We start from the raw sequence: 12,235 nt of genomic DNA on the forward strand, positions 1-12,235 counted from the left end.
CCCACTACCATAATTAAGTAGTTTGATTTCTAATAGCATCTGCACTGTGTTTACCTTAACATTTCAGATAGCTTGATCCATCGTCACCTCCAGCAATACTCTGCAACCGTTGCCTCCTCTCTGAGTATGACTGCTCAGCTGTGCAGTCTTCTGGTTGAGGTCCATGAGTCGGCACTGCTTGTCAGAGGGAGAGGGTCGGAAGAGGGAGGGTAAGGAACTGCATCAGGTCAATGCACCAACTTCATTCATCCACCAACCATACCGCCACGTCCATGAAAAGTCAGCGAGAGAAATCCTCACACAACCGCCAATGCAGTCAATTTCAGATAAATGCGGCAACACGCCATTGACCTGAAATTGACTCCAGGACGAGTCATGGACACGGCTAGGTTGCCCTTGTATTTTGGAAGGGATTCTAGCCCACTGCATAGATAAGACTGGACTACATACTTCCACACATAAATTCTTCATATATGTGGTATAATCTGTGTGGTCTTGGTAAGCATATACTAGTATGTGGCATAATCTGGTAGACAATGAATGAAAGGATAGAGAACCAAAGCATAACCAGAATTGGTATCTTAACAGGAAGATAGTTACACGACCACGACGACATGGCCAACTTTTCATGAATACATAACAGGACTATTTATCGCCAGCATGAGCAACAAAAACGTAGGCATCTACTCAGTGTTATTTAGCACATACATGTGCATAAATTTTACAGCTAGGTGAAAACAAATAGACATACAAGGAACAGAAGAAGCTGTAGTTTAATAGAACTACAAACTGGAACAAGAGGGACAAGTAACAGAATAAAAATGTTAGGAAATCAAAACTACAGTGCTAACTACTAACCGGTGCTGCTACTCATAATCAGGATCTGCACAAGGATGCATCCTGTTCCACAGATACATTGCCACCGAAAAGATACCTAGTAGAGCAATCTTTGGATGTTCTGAACTGTTGGCCTTGATGCTCACTCGTCCAGTTAGTTTGTTGTTCATATCAACATGAACTGCCATGTTTGAAGTCCTTCCAACAGAGAACTGGGAATCCATGTTTGCAGCCATAGTCCATTCTTTATGCCACCTTACCAGGGATGCACCCAGAGTTGCAATACCTTGACCCATGGGATAGTCTTTTTCAAGCAGGTTCGCTTCCATATTCAGTCCGTATGCAGTATCACCTTTCATGGACACAGCACCAGCGTTTGCTATCAGTGTTAACCAATTACCAACTGAAAACTTGTCTTCAAACTTCGCTCCTGTCACCATGGTGTTACCCACTGAAGTCATGGACAAACCTCCAGTAGTGGCATTTTTCTTGGCATTCTTGAATTTGGTTTCCCCTCTGAGAGTGTAAGCATGCTGGTCCATCATGGCTTGTATGTCAAAGCCTGCAAGGGTTGAAGCATACTCGCTATGCTTAGCTGATATTGAGGACTCCAAATTAATGCTAAATTCTCTCTTGTCCTTGTTGACTTGGACCCACAGCAAACCTGGAAATGAATTGGCAATATCATGGCTGTACTGGAGGCTGACACCGTCAAACCCACAATCATGATCCCATCCTTCAGGGTTGGTAACAGCACGTACGAGAAGGTTCGCTGTAGGCTCAAGACACCGATAACGGTATACTGGATCATCGGAATCAAATGAGGATGGCAAGGCCCAGTCTGGCATAGGAGATCTATCGTTGTCATACTCATCATCAGGATGATCATTGTTCTCAGGTACAACATGATTATTGCCCTCGCTCTTCTTCATTTCTTTTAATCTTCTGCGTTGTTCCTTCAACTGTTTCTTCTGAAGAAGCTTGGTTCGGTAGTCATACTCATCAAAATACAATTTCTGTTGCTCTTTGGAGAGTTTTGCAACCTGTGATTTACTTAATGGCTTAAAGGGAGGAAGTTGATCATAGTCATATTCTTCATCCTCTTGATCCTCATCAACCATTTCATCAATATCAGCATTTGAGTCCACGCTTTCAAGCTTCTGTTCGCTTGCATGCCTGGGGTGCTCTCTAGATTGCAACAAAGATGACAAAAAGTAAGGAAGTGGAGGAGTCTGAAGACGGACACCAAAGAGGCTTGCAGAAGCAGCACGGCGGGTTGAAAGACTATCAATCTCAGCAACCGTCTTCAGTGAGTAACATAGGAGCAGGAGCAGACGCCTCCAAATAAGGCCATCAGGAAGCACCTTTTCACCCTCCATGTTCCTCTCACAAAGGTGATGGTTCTCCACAAGAGCCACTGGATTCTCCGTCCGTGCGTCATTAGTAGTCTGCCGGATGCTTTGCTGCAGCGCACGAGTCCGATGGTTCACGGCCATCTCATAGTTCATTGGGGAGCCACTGGGTCCTTCAGGAGGATCTGCTGCTGAGTGAGTAAGAGTGATAATGACTTTCTGCCATATTGATGGGCCTAGCACACTGGTCATACATCGCATTAGGGATAGGTCATTTGCACCCTGCCGTTCCGTATCGATCCGATCGACATACAAAACGACGTCAGGCGGGCATTTCTTCATGTACTTTTTAACAGACTTGAGCACTTTCCTATTTGATTTTTCATCCATAACTGTAGTCCCAAGTCCTGGAGTGTCAATAACACGAAATTTAACACCACCAACAACTCCAGCAATCTCCTTCACGGTACATGTTGCTGGCAGAAAAGCATTCGTATCTGACCTATCCTCGCCAAAGATGGAGTTTATGGTTGCACTCTTCCCCACCCCTGTCTTCCCAAGGACCAACACATTGCAGGAGAATTCCAAGTTATCTATTCCCTCCGCCTCAAGCTGCAAAGCCCTGTTCCAGGCATTCTCAAGCTCCAAGGAATGGTCTGCCATCCTTATGCGCCTGAAGCCTTCAACAAGACTAAGCCGATACAGCACTTGTATAGGCACCCGATGTTCGGTGTCATACCCTACTCTATGCACGAGACGTAAATACTTGATGCGTGCAATGTCCACCTTTGCGTACAGCTTCCTCTCCTCGTCAGTCATCGCACTCTCCGGGTCAGCAACCACATCCGACGCAGGAGCAGAAGCCACGCTTGTCCTAGGAACGCTGACCACGGTAGGAGAAGGTTGCACGGACTCGGAATTTTCAAATGGAAAGACCTTGGCCTTGCCTTGTGCAGGTGATGTGTTGGCCGCCCTCAGAAGCTCGGCTAAAGCTGCATAATCAAAAAGCTCAACATCCTTTCCGCTCAACTCGTCCTCTTCGTAGTCATCACTCAACTGGTCCTCGTCTGAATCATCCAAACCAAAGCGTGTGCCCTTGGAAGCAGGCACATCGTCCTCTGTTTCCTTCCCAGGGAATTCCATAGCATTGCCAGTCCCAAAGGTTGGTGCGGACGCAGGATCATCAGAAGCTTCATAATGACCATGAGTTTCCCCACCTATCTTACTCTGACCGTCAGCATACGGATGTGGGCTATCAACACTGTTATGAACCTCTGCAAGCTGAACAGTAGCATCTCTTGTGGCAACATGTTCAGGACTGGCGTCTTCAGCATGTGTGAGAACTACATGCCCGGGCGTGTTATCTTTTGCATCAGAGTCAGAATTGCCAAGTTCAGGACCAGTACCTTCTGCTTCTGTAGCATTGGGTTCGAGAAATTCAAGACTGGCATATTCTTCTTCTTCAGTAGAATTCACACCAGGAGCCGATTCAGCAACCTCCTGCTCAGGCTGCTCTCCAGCATTCCCCTCGGTAGCATCTGCAATGCGCACACCGCCATCATCAATGCTCCCGGCGTCGCCACCAACGGAAGGCTCAGGCGGCACCACATCGTCAACAGCCTCAGCACCAACAACCTTCATCAAAGAACCATCCGAGAGATTCAGCGAATCAGCAAACGCGCCGTCGTCCAGCGCGCTCATGGAGCTGAGGAAGCTCCCGTCCAGCGACCCCTCGGCGCCCTTGCCGGTCGGCGCGCCGGCATCGAAGACGTCGCCGGCGGCGCTCGTGGCGGCCGAGAAGCCCTCGTCCGAGGAGCCCTCCGTGGCGCCGAAGTACTCGCTCTCCCCGGAGGCCGACGCGGGGGGGTCGTCGCCCGAGGAGGAGATCGGGCCGTCCTCGTCGGAGGGGGACGGCAGCGGCGGGGGCACCCTGGCGATGCGGAAGAAGCCGTTGGAGACCTCCTCGAGGACCTCATCCCCGAGGCCGTCGGCGGCGTCGTCGTACAGGTCGCTGCCGTCGCTGCGGCCGTCGTCCGAGGCCGAGGAGGAGAGCTGCGCGGCCACGCGCGGCGCGCCGAGGAGGGCGGCGGCCCGCGGGCGCGGCGCCGCCGGGGTGGGGGGCGAGGGGGAGCGGGACGGGGAGGAGGCGCCGGAGGAGAGCGAGGAGCCGTACTCGTCGCTTCCGCTGCCGCCGTCGTCGTCGTCGAAGGAGGTGAGCGGCGCGCGGATGAGGAGCGCCATGGCGGCGACTCCTAGCTAGTAGTACTAGGAGGTGCTGGCCAAAGTAGAATAATAAAATTTGGTGGGTGCGTGTGGCTTTGGCGAATTTTGTACGAGTTGTTTCGTTTTCTGTCGAAGGATTCGGTTGGGTTGGTGTGGTGGTGAGACCTCAGCCGCAAGGGGACAATGGTTGTTGATGGGTTAGGGTTTGAATCCTTCTCCTCCGCTCTACCAGGGTTTGGACTTGGACTCTTTCTAAATTGTTTTGGGCTTTATCTTGTCTTTGCCTTTTCTTGAATATACTTTATATTGACTTATTTATTGTGACTGTGGTCATAGGATTTGTGGTATCCATTGGTTTATTTCACATCTTATTTTTCCTGGTGCTCTTGGTGAGGAAGTAGTGTACGTGTACACCTCCTGATTTGGAATTTTTCTTGGGTGGGAGAAAATTTAACAACACACGAGAGGGAAATTTAGGGTCTCTAAAAATAAACCATCTAAATAAGACATTACTAACTGGTTATATACGATGTTTTATACTCTCAATTTAGCGTCCAACTTAACATAGTGGCAGGAACCATAAGACAGAACGCACGGCTTAGAACAGTAGACAAACATGGGAGCGTATCTCGTCCAAATAGTCTACTTCCTGAAAATCGAAAATTTTAGATATAGTCAACCGGATTGTACACCAACAACCAGATTGTGAGCAACCATCCCACCTCGATTGATTGTGCAAATAGGTACCCAAATATTTCCCTCTCTCAGATCCTCGATCCTATTCTCTCATACCTTCATCTTAGATGGCCATGTCAAGAATGGAAGAAGCCAAAAAAGATTTGGGTGAGTCTTGGAAACCCGTGCACTCAAGAGGACATGGACCTCTTCTATGCCTTCTCCAAGATTTCCATTGGAATGACGCAAATATGTTGTTTTGGGAGGTCCCATGGTTGTATGGTGCAAAATTAAAATACATCGCGCCGAGGTAATCACATAAAAAATGGAACATCAAGAGGGCGCCTTGCAAGGAGAAGGGATCGATAAGGAAAATCAAGATTTGGGAGCTTACCACCGCGAATATTGAGGAATATGTGACCCTTTGGACTAAACTCCAAGCTATTGACCTAGTTGAGGATGTTGAGTACTACATTGTTTGGAATCTAACGACAAATGGTCAATACTTGGTGGCCTCTGATACGTCTCAAACATATCTATAATTTTTGACACTCATGCTTGTTTTACAACAATTCATATATGTTTTGTTTACACTTCGTTGCACTTTTACATGATTTCCGGCACTAACCTATTAACAAGATACCACAGTACCAGTTCTCGATTTTCTGTTGTTTTTGTATTTCAGAAAAGTTGTACAGGAAATATTCTCGGAATTGGACGAAACAAAAGTCGAAGTCAACATTTTACCGAAACGAAGACGAATTCCAGAGGGGGTCGAAGAGGCACCACAGGGTGACCAGACCTACCCTTGGCGCGGCCTGTCCCTGGCCCGCGCCAAGGGGGTGTGGGCCCCCCAAGCACCCCACCGACATAAATGCTCCGCCTATTTATACATCTTCTCGGGAAAACCTTGGATACCCGAGCCACCATCCACAAAAAGTTCCGTCGCGTCCGCCATCGCAGATTCCATCTCGGGTGGTTCTGAAGCTCTTCCCGGCACCCTGTCGGAGGGGGAAATCATTGCCGGAGGCATCTACATCGCCATGTCCGTCTCCGAAGTGATGCATGAGTAGTTCATCACTGGACTATGGGTCCATAGCAGTAGCTAGATGGTTGTCTTCTCCAATTTGTGCTTCATGTATAGATCTTGTGAGCTGCCCTACATGATCAAGATCATCCGTATATAATCCTACATGTTATGTTTGTTGGAATCCGATGAATATTGTATACTATGTTGAGATCGATTATATATTCATGTCATATGTTATTTGTGATCTGGCATGCTCTTTGTTGCTAGTATACACTCTGGCCAACTAGATGCTTGTGACTCCAAGAGGGGGTATTTATGCTCGATAGTAGGTTCATGTCTCTAGTAATCTGAGAGAGTCTCATGACTTTTAAGATTGTAGATGTGTTGTTGCTACTAGGGAGAAAACAACAATGTTTTATCCGAGAGTAATTCTATTATTTACTTTACACACATTGCTTAAAGCGATAATTTGTTGCTTGCAACTTAATACTGAAAGGGGTTTGGACGATAACCGGAAGGTGGATTATTAGTCATAGACGCAGTTGGATTACGGTCTATGTATTATGTTGTAATGCCCAATCAAATCTCATAGTAATCATCTTGTCATGTATGATCGATATTCTATCAATTGCCCAGCTGTAATTTGTTCACCCAACATGCTATTTATCTTTATGGAGAGACACCTCTAGTGAACTGTGGACCCCGGTCATGTTTCCTTTACACTGATAAATTCATCTATTGCAATCATGTTCTGTTTACTTTCTGCAAACATCTCTTTCCACTCGATATGTCTAATCCGTTGTGTTCAGTAAACCGGTGAGATTGACAACCTCACTGTAAGTTGGGGCAAAGTACTTTGATTGTGTTGTGTGCAGGTTCCATGTTGTTGCTGATGCAGGTAGTGCGTCCTGCCACTAGTCAGCTAGCAACATATTCAGAAGTCACGCCTTTCTCCTATTGGTCGATTAAACCTTGGTTTCGTACTGAGGGAAACTTGCTGTTGTGCTCATCACACCTTCATTCCCAACCTCTTCCACAACAACTGCCAACAACATTGTCAGGCGCCATCACCGGAGCACCATCAAGATTTTCTGATGCCGTTGCCGGGGAGAAAGTTGATTTCTACAAGGGGAGTCTCTCATCTCCAATCTATTTACTTTGTTATAGTTTGCTTAGTTTACTTCATTTTGTTTTATTTGCTTTATTATATCGAAAACACAAAAAATAGTTTCGTTTATAGATGTCTTTATATCAAAAACACAAAAAAAGTTTCTATTATAGTTGTTATTTTCGTTGCTTAGTTTTAATTTTGCTAAATGCCTATTCCTGTTACTATGTCGCCTGAGGAAATGATTTTCACTTTCAAGCAAGCGAGTGAGGAGAGTTTCAAGGAAGCTTGGTCTAGAATTAATAGTTCTTATAATAAAACTGAACCGAAAATGACTCTAGGCTTGCTTCTTAGTAGCTTTTATGTTGGTCTTATTCTGCGTTATAGATATGCTTTGGACATAGTAGCTGGAGGAGATTTCCTTCACTGTGATGGAGATCAAGCTTTTAATGTTATTAAAAAGCTTATTGCAACATGCAACTCACCTAGTAATTTTGATTCATCCCTTGTGATCATTTTTGCTAGATTAAATACTCTTGAGACAAGTACTACTAGATTGAAAGAATGTTATAGAATACTTCGGGAGAAGTATGATCATGTTCCAATAAATTCTGAACCCTCAAGTTGGCTCCCTGCAGTAAAAGTTGATATAGGTTGTAAAAAAAATGCTCGTTGCGATATTATGTCTGAATTTTGCCTTATGCCTAGAGATATTTACGAGTCTTTAAATCTTTGGGGACTTTCTGAGGGAGGAGAAGTGATACGTCTCCGACGTATCGATAATTTCTTATGTTCCATGCCACATTATTGATGATATCTACATGTTTTATGCATACTTTATGTCATATTTATGCGTTTTCCGGAACTAACCTATTGACGAGATGCCGAAGTGCCAGTTCCTGTTTTCTGCTATTTTTGGTTTCAGAAATCCTAGTAAGGAAATATTCTCGGAATTGGACGAAATCAACGCCCAGCATCTTAGGATTGCATGAAGCTTCCAGAACACCCGAGAGCCGCCAGAGAGGGGCCACAGGGGGCCCACACATGGTGGCGGCGCGGCCTAGGGGGGGCGCCGCCCTAGTGTCTGGTGGCCCCAGACCCCTTATGACGCTGCCTCTTCGCCTATAAGAAGCCCCTGACCTAAGTCTTCGATACGGAAAAAGCCACGGTACGAGAAACCTTCCAGAGCCGCCGCCATCGCGAAGCCAAGATCTGGGGGACAGGAGTCTCTGTTCCGGCACGCCGCCGGGACGGGGAAGTGCCCCCGGAAGGCTTCTCCATCGACACCGCTGCCATCTCCACCGCCATCTTCATCACCGCTGCTGTCTCCCATGAGGAGGGAGTAGTTCTCCATCGAGGCTAAGGGCTGTACCGGTAGCTATGTGGTTAATCTCTCTCCCTATGTACTTCAATACAATGATCTCATGAGCTGCCTTACATGATTGAGATCCATATGATGATGCTTGTAATCTAGATGTCGTTATGCTAGTCAAGTGGATTTTACTTATGTGATCTCCGGAGACTCCTTGTCCCACATGTGTAAAGGTGACAGTGTGTGCACCGTGTGGGTCTCTTAGGCTATATTTCACAGAATACTTATTCACTGAGTTATGATTTGAGTTGGATGTCTCTATGAAATTGTGGTGTGTTAGTACCTCCTATGAATGCTCAAAGTGACAGCGTGGGGTGTTCATTAGTACTTGGGAATACATCTTTAAGGTTTGCCTACATGATGAATTAGAGTTCGTTATCTTGCCAGAGAGTAATTCAGAATAGCATAGTGAGGTGCTTATTTATATTCCTTTATGATTGCAATGTTGAGAGTTTCCACTAGTGAAAGTGTGATCCCTAGGCATTGTTCCTAAATACTGCTATCGCTGCTTGTTTACTGTTCTACTGCATCTGTACTGTCCGCAATATTACCACCATCAACCACACGCCTGTCCTGGACAGCAAAACACTTTTCTGGTGCACATATTACCACTTGTATTTCACTATCTCTTCGCCGAACTAGTGCACATATTAGGTGTGTTGGGGACACAAGAGACTTCTTGCTTTGTGGTTGCAGGGTTGCATGAGAGGGATATCTTTGACCTCTTCCTCCCTGAGTTCGATAAACCTTGGGTGATCCACTTAAGGGAAACTTGTTGCTGTTCTACAAACCTCTGCTCTTGGAGGCCCAACACTGTCTACAAGAATAGAAGTACCCGTAGACATCAAGCACTTTTCTGGCGCCATTGCCGGGGAGGAAAGGTAAAAGGTACTCACACTCCGGATCTCGGCTACTAAGCTATTTTCCGGCGCCGTTGTAAGTACTCGAAGCGATTTCCTTTAGATCCTGCAATTGCATCTTTTTGTTTCTTGTTTACACTAGTTAGGCATAATGGAAAACAACAAAAATATGAGAGATCTTTATGAACTTTATCTTGAATTAGGACATGATGTGTTTGAAGAGAGAATTAAAAAAACCCATGGAACTTTATATGCATGCTAATGGGAATGTTATTAATATGAATGCTTTGAACACTATTGTTGCTAATGCTATGGAAAATTCTAAGCTTGGGGAAGCTGGTTTTGATGAGCATGATCTTTTTAGTCCCCCAAGCATTGAGGAGAAAATTTACTTTGATGATACTTTGCCTCCTATTTATGATGATTATAATGATAGTAGTCTTTTGGTGCCGCCTGTTATAGAGGATAAATTTGATTATGATTACAATATGCCTCCTATATTTGATGATGATAATAATAATGATAGCTACTCCCTCCGGTCCTTTTTAATTGACTCGAATTTAGTACAAAGTTGTACTAAATCCGAGTCAATTAAAAGAGACCGGAGGGAGTACTTGGTTGAATTTGCTCCCACTACAACTAATAAAATTGATTATGCTTATGTGGAGAGTAATAATTTTATGCATGAGACTCATGATAAGAATGCTTTATGTGATAGTTATATTGTTGAGTTTGCTCATGATGCTACTGAAAGTTATTATGAGAGAGGAAAATATGGTTGTAGAAATTTTCATGTTACTAAAACACCTCTCTATGTGCTGAAATTTTTGAAGCTACACTTGTTTTATCTTCCTATGCTTGTCATTTTACTCTTCATGAACTTGTTTATTTACAAGATTCCTTTTCATAGGAAGCATGTTAGGCTTAAATGTGTTTTGAATTTGCCTCGTGATGCTCTCTTTTGCTTCAAATACTATTTCTTGCGAGTGCATCATTAAAACTGCTGAGCCCATCTTAATGGCTATAATGAAAGAACTTCTTGGGAGATAACCCATGTGTTTATTTTACTACAGTAATTTTGTTTTACATTTGTGTCTTGGAAGTTTTTACTACTGTAGCAACCTCTCCTTATCTTTATTTTATTGCATTGTTGTGCCAAGTAAAGTCTTTGATAGTAAGGTTCATACTAGATTTGGATTACTGCGCAGAAACAGATTTCTTGCTGTCACGAATCTGGGCCTAATTCTCTGTAGGTAACTCAGAAAATTCTGTCAATTTACGTGAGTGATCCTCAGATATGTACGCAACTTTCATTCAATTTGAGAATTTTCATTTGAGCAAGTATGGTGCCTCTACAAAATTCGTCTTTACGGACTGTTCTGTTTTGACAGATTCTGCCTTTTATTTAGCATTGCCTCTTTTGCTATGTGGGATGGATTTCTTTGTTCCATTAACTTTCAGTAACTTTGTGAAATGTCCAGAAGTGTTAAGAATGATTATGTCACCTCTGAACATGTAAATTTTAATTATGCACTAACCCTCTAATGAGTTGTTTTGAGTTTGGTGTGGAGGAAGTTTTCAAGGATCAAGAGAGGGAGATGATACAATATGATCAAGGAGAGTGAAAGCTCTAAGCTTGGGGATACCCCGGTGGTTCACCCCTGCATATTTCAAGAAGACTCAAGCGTCTAAGCTTGGGGATGCCCAAGGCATCCCCTTCTTCATCGACAACATTATCAGGTTCCTCTAGTGAAACTATATTTTTATTCCATCACATCTTATGTACTTTGCTTGGAGCGTCGGTTTGTTTTTGTTTTTTGTTTTGTTTGAATAAAATGGATCCTAGCATTCATTGTGTGGGAGAGAGACACGCTCCGCTGTTGCATATGGACAAATATGTCCTTAGGCTTTACTCATAATATTCATGGCGAAGGTTGAATCTTCTTCGTTAAATTGTTATATGGTTGGAATCGGAAAATGATAATGTAGTAATTGCTAAAATGTCTTGGATAATGTGATACTTGGCAATTGTTGTGCTCATGTTTAAGCTCTTTCTTCATATACTTTGCACCTATTAATGAAGAAATACATAGAGCTTGCTAAAATTTGGTTTGCATAATTGGTCTCTCTAAGGTCTAGATAATATCTAGTAAAGAGTTTGAACAACAAGGAAGACGGTGTAGAGTCTTATAATGTTTACAATATGTCTTTTATGTGAGTTTTGCTGCACCGGTTCATCCTTGTGTTTGTTTCAAATAGCCTTGCTAGCCTAAACCTTGTATCGAGAGGGAATACTTCTCATGCATCCAAAATCCTTGAGCCAAACACTACGCCATTTGTGTCCACCATACCTACCTACTACATGGTATTTCTCCGCCATTCCAAAGTAAATTGCTTGAGTGCTACCTTTAAATTTCTATCCTCTACCTTTGCAATATATAGCTCATGGGACAAATAGCCTAAAAACTATTGTGGTATTGAATATGTACTTATGCACTTTATCTCTTATTAAGTTGCTTGTTGTGCGATAACCATGTTCCTGGGGACGCCATCAACTACTCTTTGTTGAATATCATGTGAGTTGCTATGCATGTCCGTCTTGTCTGAAGTAAGGGAGATTTACCGCTAGAATGGTTAGAGCATGCATAATGTTAGAGAAGAACATTGGGCCGCTAACTAAAGCCATGATCCATGGTGGAAGTTTCAGTTTTGGACAAATATCCTCAATCTCATATGAGAAAATTAATAATTGTTGAATGCTTATGCATAAAAGAGGAG

At 43.9% G+C, this 12,235-nt stretch overlaps 1 protein-coding gene across 1 annotated transcript; it reads right to left on the minus strand.

The window, feature by feature from the left end:
* Nucleotides 1-564: 564 nt before the first annotated feature.
* LOC127291923 (translocase of chloroplast 101, chloroplastic) lies at nucleotides 565-4,516 on the minus strand. The gene has a single exon (XM_051321244.2). It carries the CDS (start codon nucleotides 4,428-4,430, stop codon nucleotides 867-869), a length of 3,564 nt encoding a protein of 1,187 aa, XP_051177204.1. The 5' UTR covers nucleotides 4,431-4,516; the 3' UTR covers nucleotides 565-866.
* Nucleotides 4,517-12,235: the final 7,719 nt, after the last annotated feature.

The sequence above is a fragment of the Lolium perenne genome, chromosome 4 (assembly GCF_019359855.2).
Source record: "Lolium perenne isolate Kyuss_39 chromosome 4, Kyuss_2.0, whole genome shotgun sequence".
NCBI classification, from domain to species: Eukaryota; Viridiplantae; Streptophyta; class Magnoliopsida; order Poales; family Poaceae; genus Lolium; species Lolium perenne.

What these genes read in the sequence shown, in the direction of transcription:
- LOC127291923 (XM_051321244.2), bottom strand. Translation starts at nt 4,430, where the DNA reads ATGGCGCTCCTCATCCGCGCGCCGCTCACCTCCTTCGACGACGACGAC.